The following is a 17,870-nucleotide window of genomic DNA, read 5'->3' on the forward strand; positions in this document are numbered from 1 at the left end:
TCTGGGCCTTTTTTCACAGTCTCTGGGCCTTTCTTCACAGGCTCTGGGCCTTGCTTCACATGCTTTGGGCCTTGCTTCACAGGCTCTGGGCCTTGCTTCACAGGCTCTAGGCCTTGCTTCATGGGTAGAACTTCTGGAGGTACTGGATGTTCCAGGTGTTTTGGATAGGTGTCCCTCTTGCGTCTCCAAGCGCGCGGCGCCAGGCCTGGAGATGTGGACGACCCTGAACGGGCCCTCCCACATGGGTGAAAGCTTGTGCAACCCTTCCCTGGAGAGGACCCGCCTCAGGACTAGGTCACCCATCTCGAGCGTCCTGGAGCGAATGTTGCGGCAGTGGTAACGCCGCAACGCTTGCTGGTACCTTGCCGCCCTTAATGCAGCTTCGTGACGACGTTCCTCCCCCAGCACGAGATCCATCCCCCGCATGGTGTCCTGCTGCGTTTCGTCGAACGCCAGAACCCGCGCGGAGCAATGCTTGACCTCGTGAGGGAGGACTGCTTCAGCTCCGTAGACGAGGAAGAACGGAGTCTCGCCTGTTGGCTTGGTAGCGGTGGTGCGGATGGACCACAGCATGGACTGGAGCTCGTCGTGCCAGCCCCTGCCGCAGGCCTCCAACTTCTTCTTAAAGGTCCTGGTCTTGACGCCCCTCAGGACCTCAGCGTTGGCGTGCTCAGCCTGACCATTGCTCCTGGGGTGGGCCACCGAAGCGTAGCAGATCTGTGTTCCAAGGTTAGCACAGTATGTTTTAAAGAGGTTACTAGTAAACCGCGAGCCGTTATCTGTGATGATGCGGTTGGGGACCCCAAAGCGGCTCACGAGGCCCTTGATGAACTTGACAGCAGAGCCGGCTGGAATGGTTCGGACGGCTTCCACTTCCGCCCACTTGGTGAACTTGTCGATGGCGACGTAGAGATAACGGTAGCCCCCTAGCGCTCGTGGGAACGGGCCTAGGATGTCTAGCCCCCAGACCATGAACGGCCACGTGAGCGGGATGGTTTGGAGGCCCTGAGCAGGCTGTTGGATTTGCTTGGCGTGGAATTGGTAAGCTTCGCAGGACTTCACCAGCTCGGCTGCATCGTTGAGTGTTGTGGGCCAATAGAATCCGCTGCGGAAGGCCTTGCCGACGAGGGTCCGTGATGATGAGTGATGTCCACAGTCCCCGCCGTGTATGTCAATCAACAGCTCCCTCCCTTGATCGCTGGAGATGCAGCGCAGCGTGACATCGTTCGGCCGCTTCCTATACAACACGTCGTCTTGAATGCAGTATGCCATGGCCTGGCGGGCCACGTGCTCTGTGTCTTCTTCCTTCTCCGGCAGTGTCCCGTGCATCAGGTACTCCATGAACTCCTTGGTCTAGCACTCCTCCTGGGGCTCGAGCGTCAAGAGTAGCCGAGCTCCTGAGGTTGGGCCGCAAGCTGGGGCTCCCGTGGCAGGGGGCTGTGGGAGCTCCTCCCGAGGCTGAGTCGTGCTTGAAAGAGGTGGCATAGCTGACGGCTTATAGAGCCGCTCTTCTAAGACGCCGGGCTCTTGCGGTTGCCGCTTGGATGCTCTCTTGGCAATGTCGTCGGCTTCCTTGTTGGTGCCCCAGGGCACGTGCTGCAGCTCCAAGCCTGCGAACTGCTTTTCCATTTTGCGCACCTCTGCAAGGTAGGCCTCCATGTGCTCGTCCTTTGGCTCGTACACTTTGTTGGACAAGTTGACGAGGAGCTGCGAGTCGCCCTTGACAGTAAGGTGCCTCACCCCCATAGCCGCTGCAGCCTTTAGGCCAGCTATGAGGCCTTCGTACTCTGCGATATTGTTGGAGACCTTCTCGCCTTGCTGGAAGCAGAGTTGCACGGCGTAGTAAAGCTTGTCCTGAGTGGGCGAGATGAGCACTGCTCCAGCCCCCGCGCCCTGGTGCGCAAAGGCGCCATCAAAATACATGACCCGGCCGTCTGGCGCCTCACTTCCTGGGGAGGTGGACCAGTCTTCTCCTTCCTCAAGAGCCGGGGCATCTTTCCATTCTGCCACAAAATTGGCGAGCGCGGCTCCCTTGATGGCCCTGGGGGTGCTGAACTCCATCTGGAATGCTTGCAGCTCGATGTTCCATTCAGCGACCCTTCCGGTTGAGTTTGGGCTCCTGAGTACCCTCTCCAATGGGTAAGACGAGACGACCTTGATGGGGTGCCCCTAGCAGTAGTGTCGCAGCTTGCGCGAGGCCACCAAAAGTGCGTGCAGGAGCATTTGCGGCATGGGGTAGCGTGCCCTTGCGTCCCGCAGTACGGTGCTGACGAAGTACACCGGGTGCTCGGCGAGGGCTGGCACACCGATGAGGCTCGGGTCTTGTGGATATTGTGGCGTATCCTGAGGTGGAGGGTTTCCTGAGACTTGGCCATCCTCAGGAGTTTCCGCGACGTTGCCCTGCCGAGCTTGATCTTCCGCCGTTGATGGCCCCGGTGTGCCTTCCTGACCCTGCGCTGCATCAATTCTGGCTTGGTGCGGCACACCCTTAGATGATGCTGGATTACCTCTCTCAGGACCCCTACCACTTGATTGGGCTCCCACGCGAATATGTCCTTGTTCGCGCGCAAAAACCTTACCAAAGCTTCTTCTTGTCCTGGGTCAAGGCCGGTTCCTATGGTGAAGGTGGCTCCTGAAGACCCGTCCTCGTTGACCGGCACCTGCTTGGTATCCTCCTTGTCTTGGGTGAACAACTACTTTTTCTTGGTGGGCGCGGTCTCCTTGGCCTCGGGCGCATCGGCGCCGGCTGGCTGCACCGCTGCCGCGGTCTTGAAGGCAAGCCTGAGCGCCGTCACGGCCTCCTTAGTGTCCCCCTTGATGGTGATGACGCCCTTGCTCCCTGGCATCTTCATGAAGTTGTAGGCCAGGTGAGTCACCAATTGAGCGAGAGCCGGGTACCCGAGGATGGCATTGTACGGGAGACCGATGCGGGCGATGTCAAAGTCCACCAACTCGGTGCGATAGTTGTCTCGTGTGCCAAAGGTGACAGGGAGGCGGATCTGCCCCAGAGGGTGAGCAGCTCCACCACCCACTCCTGTGAAGGGCTTGCTGAGGCCGAGCCATTCGAGCGGCACCTGAAGAAGGCTGAAGGATTCCACGGAGAGCAAGTTGAGGCCGGCGCCGCCGTCGATGAGGGTCTTGGTGACGACCACGTTGCAAATGGTGGGCGTGCAGAGCATCGCGAGCATCCCTGAGCTGGCGGTGGAGCTGGGGTGGTCTTCCGAGTCAAAGGTGAGGTCGGCCTCCGACACAGCCCAACCCGACGGAGCCCCCGGGCGCTTGCAGGCTACCCCAATCTGACGGAAGAAAGGCTTGACGTGGCGATCTAAAGGAGGTGCTTGGGAGCCACCCAGCAGTGCCGCGACTGCGTGGTGTGCCGGCACCGCATAGCGCGCAGTGAAGAGGTCGCGGAGTTCCCCCAGGCGTCACCGGAGTTTGCCATGATCTTGTCGTCACCTCCGGCTTCGAGGACAGCCTCCTCGTATGCTAGCAGGAACAGCACCGAGTCTTCCATGCTATCGTAACGCGGCGGCATCTCCGGCCTGAACTTAGCCGGCCACTGCACTCGCCGCAGAGCGGGGGCCAGGGCTCGGCACCCAGACTCCCTGCTGCTGGTGTGGACCACAGAGGTTGGTGGCGGGGCACCTGCCATGGGAGTGTAGTGCGGCGGCACGGGGCCCTGGTAGGTGGAGAGAAGCACCGGCGCACCCCTACCTGGCGCGCCAAATGTCGGATGTGGGGCTCCAGCTAACCCTTAAGGTTCGAACACTCGGGTGTGCGCGAAGCCTTTCCTTCCTACTGATCTGCGCTCTAGCTCGCTAGATCTCGCGGACAAACTCGACGAACTCACAACACAGAAAGACACGGGGTTTATACTGGTTCGGGCCACCGTTGTGGTGTAATACCTTACTCCAGTGTGGTGGCGGTGGATTGCCTCTTCGGCTGATGATGAACAATACAAGGGGAAGAACATCCTCCTAGGGTTGAGGTGTTCCTATGCTTTCGGACTTGTGTATATCTCGGGGTTTGATCAGCCTTCTTCTCTACTGTGTTGGCTAGTCCTATTTATAGAGGCCCTGGTCCTCTTCCCAAATATTGAGCGGGAAGGGAGCCAACAACGGCGGGCACATTCAAAGGGGGACAGCTAGTACGAGCCATCCTGACAAAAGTAGTCTTCACCTACACAACGCTCTGGTGGTGACGCCGTCTTGGGCTCCACGATGACCTCTGTCTTGCAGTCCATGGTCTTGGTCTTGTTGCACCAAAATGGCAACCTTTGCCTGATGCCTCGGTACTCCGCGGCTACACTTGCCCCCTTTGCACCAAACAGGAAACAAGGACGCTGCGCGCGCTGGCGCCCGCCTGGTGTCGATCATCATGGCTTACGTGCATTTGCTTGAAATATTAACTTCAACTCCTGGAACATCGCGCATGCTCCATGACATTCAAAACATCGTTGAAGTCCCGGTTCTAAGCTGTAAAGCATGGCACAACGAACTAGCGAGTAATCATCAGCTTTACTCTGCCAAACGCTCTTAACGTCATCAACAGCATCTACATCAGGCCTAGCACCTAGAGGTGCTTCTAGGACGTAATTCTTCTGTGCAGCAATGAGGATAATCCTCAAGTTACGGACCCAGTCCGTGTAGTTGCTACCATCATCTTTCAACTTAGATTTCTCTAGGAACGCATAATGGAACAGTAGCACGGGCTATTTATCTACAACAACATAGACATGCAAAATACTATCAGTACTAAGTTCATGATAAATTAAAGTTCAATTAATCATACTACTTAAGGACTCCCACTTAGATAGACATCCCTCTAATCATCTAAGTGATCACGTGATCCATATCAACTAAACCATGTCCGATCATCACGTGAGATGGAGTAGTTTTCAATAGTGAACATCACTATGTTGATCATATCTACTATATGATTCACGCTCGACCTTTCGGTCTCAATGTTCTGAATCCATATCTGCATATGCTAGGCTTATCAAGTTTAACCTGAGTATTCTGCTTGTGCAAAATTGGCTTGCACCCGTTGTATGTGAACGTAGAGCTTATCACACCCGATCATCACGTGGTGTCTCGACACGACGAACTGTAGCATCAGTGCATACTCAGGGACAACACTTATACCTTGAAATTTAGTGAGTGGTCATCTTATAATGCTACCATCATACTAAGCAAAATAAGATGCATACAACATAAACACCACATGCAATCAATATAAGTGATATGATATGGCCATCATCATCATGTGCCTTTGATCTCCATCTCCAAAGCACCGTCATGATCACCATCGTCACCGGTTTGACACCTTGATCACCATCGTAGCATCGTTGTCATCTCGCCAACTATTGCTTCTACGACTATCGCTATCGCTTAGTGATAAAGTAAAGCAATTACATGGCGATTGCATTTCATACAATAAAGCGACAACCATATGGCTCCTGCCAGTTGCTGATAACTTCTACAAAACATGATCATCTTATACAACAATTTATATCTCAACACGTCTTGACCATATCACATCACAACATGCCCTACAAAAACAAGTTAGACGTCCTCTACTTTGTTGTTGCAAGTTTTACGTGGCTGCTACGGGCTTCTAGCAAGAATCCGTTCTTACCTACGCATCAAAACCACGACGATTTTTTGTCAAGTGTGATGTTTTAACCTTCAACAAGGACCGTGCGTAGTCACACTCGATTCAACTAAAGCTGGAGAAACAGACACCCACTAGCCACATGTGTGCGAAGCACGTCGGTAGAACCAGACTCATGAATGCGGTCATGTAATGTCGGTCGGGGCCGCTTCATCCAACAATACCGCCGAATCAAAGTATGACATGCTATCGCCACAACTCTTTGTGTTCTACTCGTGCATATAACATCTACGCATAGACCTGGCTCGGATGCCACTGTTGGGGAACGCGGTATTTCAAAAAAAATCCGACGATCACGCAAGATCTATCTAGGAGATGTATAGCAACTGTAGCGACCAGACCTCAAACAATCCGATCTCTGTGCTCCGGTGTCATCCCTGGATCAGTAATGCTGACACCACACAGTACTCGGAGGATTTATAGCAGAGTAGCAATCACACACTTATTACATCGAGTGTCTCATAAGAGAACTTATTACAATAAATATGACTTAAGGCCATCTAATAACGATAACAGCGGAAGGCTTGGAAGATAAGTGAGTCCATGAACTCCAACGACATCACTGAGTATAGAACCACGACCTAAAAACTCCTTAATCATCGTCTGAAAAGTCTGCAACATTAACGTTGCAGCCCGAAATGGGTCAGCACACGGAATATGCTGGCAAGGTAACACATAGAGAGTAATGGAATGAAACAGCTATACTATATGCATATTCGGCTGGTGGAAAGCTCTATGGTTACTGTTTTGCGAAAAGCCAATTTTTCCCTACTACAAAGGAATAAATTTAATTACTATCATGGTGGTTGTTAAACATTGAGAATGGTTGACAGCATTCTCAATCCCAATTAAGCATCATCATTAAACATAATCCAACAAAATTAATTTAGAGTAACATGTTGAGATTCACATGATAATCCAGGTACTAGATACTCAAGATGTCCATAACAGGGGACACGGCTAATCATGATTAGTTTATTACACTCTGCAGAGGTTTGCGCACTTTTCCCCACAAGACTCGATCGCCTCCGTTTGGTTTCTCGCACTACATGGTGTTTGAGAAGACGGATGACCGAGACATAGTCTTTCAGAAGCGCTAGCACCTTACGATCGGGTAGACTGTACCACCTACATCCCCTACATCTGCTAGTCTACCACTGTAAGAGTCCGCACGACTTAGTCAACTATGCTAGAGCCCATAATAGCTTGTGGCTGCACACAGAAGTTTCTAGTATGAATAGTCTCATGATCCCTTTGAGCCTGGGTGGCGGTCCAAAAGAAAACAGGCAAGTCCTGGAATACCCAGGTGCCTCAATCCACCCAGATGTGCGTTTAAGTTGCCACCTTAGATAAACCATTAATTAACAATCTCACATCTGTCATGGATATCACTCACCCAATCCACGTCTACTAGCATAGCATGGCATAATAAGCAAACGTAGAAGTAACTCCCAAAGGTTTGATAATAAACAGGTATTAGGTACTACCTCATCTACTTCCCATCCCACAATTTAATTTGATCCTAATCATGCAATGTGTGAGGATTGATCTAATGCAATAAAACTGGGTAGTAGAAAAGGTATGATCAAAGTGTTACTTGCCTTGCTGATGATCCGCGAAACCTAACGATTCGAAGTAACAAGCGGCGCACTCCGGGTATTCTATCGCAGACAAACAAACAAGCATACAATAAGTACTCATCTAATGCACAGGTAAAACTCAGATAAAAGATCTAACCAGAAGGTTCAACTTAAGAACTCCGGTTGGCAAAAAGAATCAAATCGAATGAAGCAACGAAAGTCAAACGGCGAAAGAAAACAACTTCGTTCTAGTAATCTGGATCTAGGGAAAATTTTACAGTAGCAAAATCTTGTTTAAGTTGGTTAAACAGATAGTGGGTTTCGAGACGAAACTCTAGGCGCTTGAATTGCCTGATTCCGATAAACGAGCGAAACGTTATACTAAAACGAAAATCGGATCAGGAATTGCGATCAGAAAAATCACGGATTTAATCCGAGAAAAAGAAAAACGATGAACGCTCGCTAGAACGAACGAACGGACGAACGCTCGCTATTTAAATAAACTGGAAAAACCGATCTATTTTAAAAAACCTAAACAAAAAAACCGACATAAACCGATCTTTTTTTAACGATGGCACGGAAGTCGAGGCAGCGGCGAACCTCGGCGGCGAAATCCGGCGGGCGGCGGCGGCGACGGGCGGCGGCGCAGGGCGCGCGGTGCTCGCGAGTGGCGAGGCGACGGCGGCGGCGGCTGGCGGCGGCGCGGGGGCTGGGGCGCGGCTAGGGTTTGGCTGAGGCTGGGGCTGGGCCTCCCCCGGCTTATAAAGGCCCCCTCGGGCGGAGTCCTAGTCGGACACGGCCCGTAGGTCGGTTCGTTTTTTTAAATTATTCCGCTCGGAAGAAAAATAAAAAGAAATACTAAATGGACTTCAAAAATTCCGAAATAAATTTTCGCGGGCTTCTAAAATCAAGCCGCACAAGATGAACATTTATTTGGGACCTAAATGCAATTTTGAAAAACGCACATTTTTCCTAAATTCAAATAAAACACCGGAAAACTCCGAAATAAAAACTTATTTGATTTTATTATTAAATCCTCAATATTTCTTTATTTTGGGAAAGTCATTTTATTCCCTCTCTCATATTTTTGTAATAGAAATAATTGATGATAAAATAAAGAAAATCAAATGATCCTGTTCTCAAAATTTGAGAAAACTCAAATATGAAAATAACGAAATCCCCAACTCCCTCCGTGGGTCATTGAGTTGCGTAGAATTTCTAGGATCAACCAAAATGCAAAATAAAATATGATATGCATTGATGATCTAATGTATAACATTCCAAATTGAAATTTAGGATGTTACAGCAACAAGAGGGGAGAGTATGTCTACGTACTCTCGTAGACCGAAAGCGGAAGCGTTTAAGTAACGCGGTTGATGTAGTCGAACGTCTTCGCGATCCAACCGATGAAGTACCGTACGTACATCACCTCCGCGGTCTGCACACGTTCAGCTCGGTGACGTCCCTCGAACTCTTGATCCAGCTGAGCTTGAGGGAGAGTTTCGTCAGCACGACGGTGTGGTGACGGTGATGATGAAGTTACCGGCGCAGGGCTTCGCCTAAGCATTGCAACGAATGACTGAGGTGTGTTTCTGTGGAGGGGGGCACCACACACGGCTAAGAGAAACTTTTGTGTGCCTTTGGGGTGCCCCCTCCCACATATATAAGGGGGGAGGGAGGAGGAGGCCGGCCAAGGGGAGGAGGCGCCATGGGGGGGCAATCCTACTCCAAGTAGGATTCGGCCCCCCTTTCCTATTCCAACAGGAGAAGGGGGAAGGTGAGGGAGGAGAGAAGGAAGGGGGCCGCCCCCCTAGTCCAATTCGGTTTTCGGCTAGGGGGGGGCGCCCTGCCTTGGCCTGCCTCCTCTCTTCCACCAATAGGCCCATGAGGCCCAATATACCCCCGAGGGGTTCCGGTAACCCCCGGTACTCCAGAAAATACCCGATACACCTCGAATTATTCCGGTGTCCGAATATAGTCTTCCAATATATCAATCTTTATGTCTCGACCATTTCGAGACTCCTTGTCATGTCCGTGATCTCATCCGGGACTCCGAACTATCTTCGGTACATCAAAACACATAAACTCATAATACCGATCGTCATCGAACGTTAAGCGTGCGGACCCTACGGGTTCGAGAACTATGTAGACATGACGAGACTCATCTCCGGTCAATAACCAATAGCGGAAGCCTAGATGCTCATATTGGTTCCACATATTCTACGAAGATCTTTATCGGTCAACCGCATAACAACATACGTTGTTCCCTTTGTCATCAATATGTTTACTTGCCCGAGATTCGATCATCGATATCACCATACCTAGTTCAATCTCGTTACCGGCAAGTCTCTTTACTCGCTCCGTAATGTATCATCCTGCAACTAAGTCATTATTCACATTGCTTGCAAGGCTTATAGTGATGTGCATTACCGAGAGGGCCCAGAGATACCTCTCCGATACACGACGTGACAAATCCTAATCTCGATCTATGCCAACTCAACAAACACCATCGGAGACACCTGTAGAGCATCTTTATAATCACCTAGTTACGTTGTGACGTTTGATAGCACACAAGGTGTTCCTCCGGTATTCGGGAGTTGCATAATCTCATAGTCATAGGAACATGTATAAGTCATGAAGAAAGCAATAGTAATAAACTAAACGATCATAGTGCTAAGCTAACGGATGGTTCTAGTCCATCACATCATTCTCTAATGACCTGATCCCGTTCATCAAATGACAACACATGTCCATGGCTAGGAAACTTAACCATCTTTGATTAATGAGCTAGTCAAGTAGAGGCATACTAGGGACATTATGTTTGTCTATGTATTCACACATGTACTAAGTTTCCGGTTAATAAAATTCTAGCATCAATAATAAACTTTTATCATGATATAAGGAAATATAAATAACAACTTTATTATTGCCTCTAGGGCATATAACTTCACATATTGGTTCCTACATAATCTACGAAGATCTTTATCGGTCAAACCGCATAACAACATACGTTGTTCCCTTTGTCATCGGTATGTTACTTGCCCGAGATTCTATCGTCGATATCATCATACCTAGTTCAATCTCGCTACCGGAAAGTCTCTTTACTCGTTCCGTTGCATCATCCCGCAACTAACTCATTAGTCACATTTCTTGCAAGGCTTATAGTGATGTGCATTATCGAGAGGGCCCAGAGATACCTCTCTGACAATCGGAGTGACAAATCCTAATCTCGATCTATGCCAACTCAACAAACACTATCGAAGACACCTATAGAGCATCTTTATAGTCAACCAGTTATGTTGTGACGTTTGATAGCACACATGGTGTTCCTCCGATATTCGGGAGTTGCATAATTTCATAGTCATAGGAGCATGTATAAGTCATGAAGAAAGCAATAGCAATAAAACTAAGCGATCATAATGCTAAGCTAACGGATGGGTCTTGTCCATCACATCATTCTCTAATGATGTGATCCCATTCATCAAATGACAACACATGTCCATGGCTAGGAAACTTAACCATCTTTGATTAACGAGCTAGTCAAGTAGAGGCATACTAGGGACACTCTGTTTGTCTATGTATTCACACATGTACTAAGTCTTCGGTTAATACAATTCCTAGCATGAATAATAAACATTTATCATGATAACAAGGAAATATAAATAAAAACTTTTATTATTGCCTCTAGGGCATATTTCCTTTCACTTCTCCTCCACCAGATGGATGTTAAGACGACTTTCCTGAACGGAGAGCTAGACGAGGAAATCTACATGCAATAGCCAGATGGCTTTGTAACAGATGGTCAGGAAGGAAAGGTGTGCACGTTGTTGAAATCTTTATATGGCCTCAGACAAGCACCTAAGCAATATCATGAGAAGTTCAATACAACCTTGACATTTGTTGGCTTCGTTGTTAATGAAGCTGACAAATGTGTATAATTTTTCTATGGTGGAGGCAAAGGAGTTATATTATGCTTGTATATTGATGACATACTGATATTTGGAACCAATCTCAAAGTCATTGAGGAGGTCAAGTCGTTTCTATCTCACAACTTTGAGATGAAGGACCTTGGAGTGGCTGATATTATCTTGAACATGAAGCTACTAGAGATGATTGAGCGTGGGGATTACACTTCTGCAATCCCATTATGTTAAGAAGATTTTGAGTCATTTAGGATATTCATAATGTAAAATTTCTCAAACACCATATGATCCTAGTGTGCTGATTCAAAAGTTCGAAGGCACAGCTAAAGATCAATTGAGATACTCTCAAATTATTGGTTCACTGATGTATCTAGCGAGCAACGAGGCCTGACATCGCGTTTGCTGTGAGCAAATTGAGCTAGTTTGTTTCCGATCCGGGTGATGTACATTGGCATGCTGTTGAAAGAATTATGCGCTATCTGAAATGTAATATAGATTACAGACTTCACTATACCGGACACCCATCGATTACTTGAATGGTATAGTGATGCGAATTGGATCTCTAATGCTGATGAGATGAAGGCCAAAATTTGGTATATGTTTACTCTTCGAGGTGACGCTGTTTGCTGAAAGTCTTGCAAGCAAACGATCCTACCGAGATTGACAATGGAAGCAGAACTAACAACATTAGACACATCTAGTGTCAAAGCAGAATGGCTTCGAGGTCTTTTGATGGACTTGCCAGTGGTTGAGAAGCCAGTTCCGGCTATCCTTATGAACTGTGACAATCAGAAAATTATTGCCAAACTAAATAGTTTAAAGGACGACATGAAGTCCAAGAAACATATAAGAATGAGGTTATAAACTGTTAGACGTTTAAGAAACTCCGGAGTGATAGCGTTGCATTATATCCAAACGGCTAAGAATCTGGCAGATCCCTTTACTAAAGGGCTATCGTGTGTTGTAATAGATAATGCATGGAGGAGATGAGTATGAGATCCACATAAGTTGCCATGGTGGTAACCAACCCTATGTGATCTGGTGGTAACCCAACCTATGTGATCTGAGATCTCGTGAAGTAGGACCTGGGAAAACAAGGCAGTGATGAACCGAGGAGAGTAACTTTACTAAGACACTCCTTTGGAGATGCAATACTCTCGGAAACTGTATGGTAGGTTTATTACTGTCTTAATGTGTTCCAAAACTTATATAATCAAGATGCTATCCTACAAAGCGATCTTTGGAGGAACACACCTATATGTGCCCGACAGCTGGTCACAGTCATGAGATTGGGGTGATCTCTAGCAAGCTCATGAACATGCCAGGAGTAATACTAATATGCTCCACCCGAGGGGTCAGCCTTCGGTAGTCTAGTACTAGTAAGACTTGTGGTAAAATTTCTTTACGCCAAACTGACAATTCAAGGCATAGTCCATTGTTCAGTTGTGAAGGAGTGTAGCTACTTGCTCTAGGTGGAGTTCAATCTTAATAGGTCTCCACTGGAGTACTGGTATATCAAAACAGTGTTTGGAACAGAGGACAAAATGGGCTCATGAGATCTGGTGGGGGGTTGTTGAAATATGAGGGTGGGCCTAGGGCCCATCTAACAATTTCAGAAAATCTACAAGGGCCCATGTAGGTTTTGTGGCAATGAGTGTGGTGGGAAGTTTAGTCCCACATTGATAGTTGGAGATGAGTGGACCTCCTTATAAGGGATTTTCTTCCACATGTTATTGGAGCTTGAGAAGAGAAGTGGATCCCACGTGCTCCTCCTCTGCCACCCGCCTCACCACACCACGCCTCGTCATGACACGCCTCGGGTTGCGGAAATGAGCCGAGCCAAGCTCACACCTATGCGCTTATTTTTGCCGGCCAGGAACAAAGAGTCCCTAGCAGATGAGCTACGATCTGAGATGTCAGATCATGGGCTGTTACTGATTCGAACGCGGGTCAAACCCACGTCTCTCCACGCGGTTATGCCTAGAAGGCACCGGCCAACCCTAGCCACGACAAAACAGATCACATCTGCCTCCACGTTCACTCTCGTCCCTTTCGCCATTGCTGTCGCCGATGATCCCATCCCGTCCACCGCATACACTGTTGATGGAAGAGCAGGCCTCTGAAACCCCACCTCTCCAGATCCTGTACGGGAGTGGGACGATTAGATTTTTGGGAAGCGTCACCTATGCGACTGCTCGCCACCGTTTGTGTATGTCTGCGTCGTCTTCATCGTCATCATGTCCACCGCCAACAAAGCCGACCGAGCCGCCACTGAGAAGCTTGAAGCCGAGAAGAAGGCCACCGAGGACATCGCTGTTGTCGCCGCCGCCGCAGCCTCGGCCTAGCCGATCGGAGGGTATAACTCGCTATCCCACTCATGTTTATCATTGTTTTAGCCGTACTAGTGATTTGTATAGATGTTTCTACTCTTTGTCTAGTACGCGATAATATGATCAAGTATCAGTATGTGCTTAATGCTGTTTACGTCATGCTCATGATTTATTCTTAGATTAATTTAATCAAAAAATTGCCTATGTATTCAGGAGATGTTTCGTCGGCCGATCCCTACATTTCTTTGACAGTATATTTGGCCGACCCCTACATGCCTAGGTGGATGATAGTATGACTTTCTTCATGACATGTAGTAGAAACCAGTGACATATCGCTGGTTGACCATCAGCCTAGATCGATCTGAATTAGGAAATCAAGAGCAGGAGTACCTCACATATTAACTCACCCTGCCACCACCAATTCTATCTGAGCAACCTAGCAAGCTTTTTTTTAGGCGGAAGATTTTTTTTAGCAAAAGACAAAAGCTAAAAGCATCTCTATGGGACGTCCCCAAATTGGCCCCATATATCCGGAAAGACTGGCCCAACGGGCCTTCTCAAACCGCCCCCAAATGTCTGGACAGTCCGGACTATCGCAAACCCATCCCAAATATGAAGCCGATATGGGACGATCCGGGCATGTCCACTGCATTGACTCGGTCTGTTCTGACCCGCCCAAGATCCCACAAAATCCACTCCCCTGGCGTGGCTAAACCCTAATCCTAGCTCACTCTCACTCTCGTCTCATCTCCTCTCCTCTTTGGCTAGGTCCCCTCCGGTTGTTCTCGCCACCATGCCCGGATCTGGACCCAGATCGGAGGACGACATCGAGTGGAGTTCCCTGTTGCGAAGGACGCCCATGAGCTCGCCGAGCGGATCGCACACCAGTGGTCCAAGGTCAAGACACGCGACCCAGTGACATATCCAGCACCCTGACGCGGATCTAGCAGCCTGGCGCCATCCCCTCCTTCGACGCCATCGCCGCGGCCCGGCGGTGACTCCGCTCAAGGAGGGCGTTGAGGCTTCGTATATCGAAGCTGAGAAGAAGGCCGAGGAGCAAGCCAGGACTACCCGCGCCCTCGCCGGCCTGTAGCACCCCTATGACACCTCCATGGCCGACGACTCCTCCAACTCTTACGGTCCCGACGACGGTCCCTATGCCATTTTTGAGTTGTACTACGGCCAGGGAGATGCTAAGGGCTAGGGCAAAAACCGGTGAAGATGCTATTTTCTTTATGTCCTTTGTCCTACTATATGTTGCATGTAGAATGTCATATGCATGCACTATGTGCTATTTGTCCTATGTTTGAACTATGTGCTATCAAATTCTGCTATGTTAATCAATGTTGCATGGATTTAGAGCGTCTACGGCAGGTCCCCTCAAATCCTCGTTCATGGACGCACCTGGTCACTAACAGGACATGAGAGAGAAGGAAAAAAAGATGACCCAATCGGACACCTCACATCATCTATATACGTTCGGGCTGTTTGTAAACCCTCATATTAAGAACAAATATGAGAAAGATATGAGGGCTCGCAGACGCGATTGGTTAGTCCGCCACGTAGGACGCGGCCCATCCCGAACCACATTTTTCTCTTTCTTTTGTTTTCTCTCTCTTCGTGTCCACCAATCATTTGCAAGTGACCGGAGATATAATAAAAAAGAAAATAAAAAACATAAATAAAAACATAAATGCATGTACGAACAAATAGGGGCTCAAAACAAGACCGGACGCTGCACGGAGTCCCATGGAGGGAAACTAGCGCGTGGCGTTGGCCTGGACGGACATAATCAACTCCCATTTGTGGTTGGAGGAACTGGTTGGATACGCTCTAAGTAATTACTACATCAATTATTGTGCTAGTGCTTGATAATAAGACCACATGAACATGGACAGAAGGTGACAGATACATCCCCGTTTTGGAAACAGGGTCAAGGAGCTAGCCAAGTCTGGGAACCAGCCAAACGCGAGGAGGCAGCAGGACTGGCCCCAGTTGTTCCCATCCATCCCAAAAGCATTGGAGCAGACAAGATATTTTCGAAGAGAGCGCAGCTGCATCGTAGCGTCTGTCCTACTCCCGTAAAGCTTAAGGACATGAGGAGCGGCCCCACCGCCCATAGTACTATTTTGTTACCGCCCATAGTATTTTGTTACTACAACCACGGTCCATATTTGTCGCGTTGTCATCATCTGATGCTACGTGCTGCTACAAGAGAAGCATAGTGTTTGTACAGTTGATCGAGCTAGGCGATCGATCGCATTACAAACACAGTGCGAGGAGAGGAACGAGAGCACGCAAGTGGACAACCTGGTATGTGCTTGAGAGAGACCACGTCCAGACGATCGAGGCAGCTGGAGTTGGGTTAGCTGGGTTTTGATTTTGGGTTGTCATTTCTTGCACTGTTGGAGCACGCTCTGGTCCAAAAGGCGGCACGGTTTCACTGATATATCACCGGAACGCGATGGCGACGCCAAGAAGGCTGGGGATCGATCGACATGCTACCAGTAGCGTGTGCGAAGGATCTGTTTTCCATGCTCACATACGTCAATTATACTATATACATTAATAACCACGAGTGGGGTAAGGTCATCACTCATGGGTTACAGTATTGGTTTAGGCGTTTAGCGTCCTCCTGTCAAGCACGCTGCATAAAGTTGGATGGCTACCGGCCCCCTCTCTGCGAGCAATCACAGCTGCTTGCCTGCCCTTTTGAGGGATTTTGACGTCCGGTAGTGACATAGCTAGAGTAGAGGGAACTCCCAGTGCCTGAGGTCCGCCGCCCGGTCGTGGTGGAGAGCAAGTACGCAGCTAATCGGGAGCTCCCAGTGTCTGAGGTCCGCCGCCCGGTAGTACATAGGATATAGTAGGATGGACGGCCTTCACACGGAGCTCGCGCTGGGGCTGATCGGCGAGCTCGACACGGCGCCGTTCGTGGCCAAGACGTACCAGATGGTGAGCGACCCTAGGACGGAGGCGCTCGTCAGGTGGGGGAGGGACAGCAACAGCTTCGTCGTCACCGACGTCGCCGGCTTCTCGGAGCTCCTCCTCCCATGCTTCTTCAAGCACGGCAACTTCTCCAGCTTCGTCCGCCAGCTCAACTCTTACGTGAGTACCTACTGAGGCTTCCTTCGGCCTTTCTTGTCCTAGTAATACTAGTGATCCGTAGTCTGTTAATGGTACTCGATCTAGGCTTGCACGTGCACCGTACTCTTGCGAAATGTCTGCTTAATTGGCTATGATGAGATTGCTGTGCAGGGCTTCCGGAAGGTGCACCCGGACCGATGGGAGTTCGCGCACGAGTCATTCCTGCGCGGCCAGACGCACCTTCTGCCGCTCATCGTGCGCCGCAAGAAGAAGCGCGGCGAGACCTCTTGCTCGTCTCTAGTCGGCGGCGGCGAGCAGCACGTGATGGCCAATATAGGAGAGGAAGTGGAGGAGGAAGAGGACGACGAGGGGAGGGAGGCGCTGCTCGAGGAGGTTCGGAGGCTGCGGCAGGAGCAGACAGCTATCGGGGAGCAGCTGGCGCAGATGGCCCGGCGACTGCAGGCGACGGAGCGGCGGAGTGACCGGCTCATGCCCTTCCTCGCCAGGCTCGACGAGGATCCCAACGCCACCTCCCTCCACCTTCTCCAACAGGCAGCCGAGAAGAAGCTCCAGCGCATGCAGTTGCCTTCCCGTGATTTTGCTTCCTTTCCCATTGCACCCCCGCTTCACCCGGCGCCTTCACCGCTCTTGGCTCTCGGCGACGCGGCCATGGACGGAGCCAGAGTCGGCCAGTGGGCGGAGCCGATGCCACTGAAACTCCCAGCCTTCGAGGAGCCCTCCGCGAGATCCGGGGTGCAGCAGGTGCCGGAGTTCGAGGGCGGCGGCAGGGACAGCGGCAGCGGCATGGGCATAACTGACAGTGGGACCGCCGTGGAGATCCCCTTCCCGTTCTGCCTACTTGGCCAGTGTTTCTTCTAAACATGGCGCATAGTGCATGCACATGCACTAGCTTCTTGTACTTAGTGTACTCTTACTAATTTAGCAATCATTTGTACACAACTATTTCCTACGAAACAGCCCGGATCAATTATAGAAGTTCAGTACAAAGCACACCGGACATAACAAAAATTATACCGAGGTCCTACCACTATCATCGCCAGAACAAGTCGTCGATACGTCGTTGCCACCGCTTCCCTACAGAGTCGGCATGGCCTTGTTCATGGCAGCTGGAAAGTCTTTATGCACGTACACCTAAGGACCATCATTCTGGAGCCACAGTCGTCTTCGTTGTTGAACCCTTGAATCCAAAGTGCATGTCACCATTGCATACACAAAGCAAGAAACCCTAACTCTAACAAGCTTCTGTTGCCGCATGT

At 49.6% G+C, this 17,870-nt stretch overlaps 1 protein-coding gene across 1 annotated transcript; it reads left to right on the forward strand.

Moving 5' to 3' along the window:
- The first annotated feature begins 16,312 nt into the window (after window positions 1–16,312).
- LOC125548906 (heat stress transcription factor C-1a-like) lies at window positions 16,313–17,472 on the forward strand. Its single transcript, XM_048712429.1, has 2 exons — window positions 16,313–16,614; window positions 16,765–17,472. Exons 1-2 carry the CDS (start codon window positions 16,378–16,380, stop codon window positions 17,470–17,472), a joined length of 945 nt encoding a protein of 314 aa, XP_048568386.1. The 5' UTR covers window positions 16,313–16,377.
- Window positions 17,473–17,870: the final 398 nt, after the last annotated feature.

Source organism: Triticum urartu, chromosome 3 (genome assembly GCF_003073215.2).
Source record: "Triticum urartu cultivar G1812 chromosome 3, Tu2.1, whole genome shotgun sequence".
Taxonomy (NCBI): domain Eukaryota; kingdom Viridiplantae; phylum Streptophyta; class Magnoliopsida; order Poales; family Poaceae; genus Triticum; species Triticum urartu.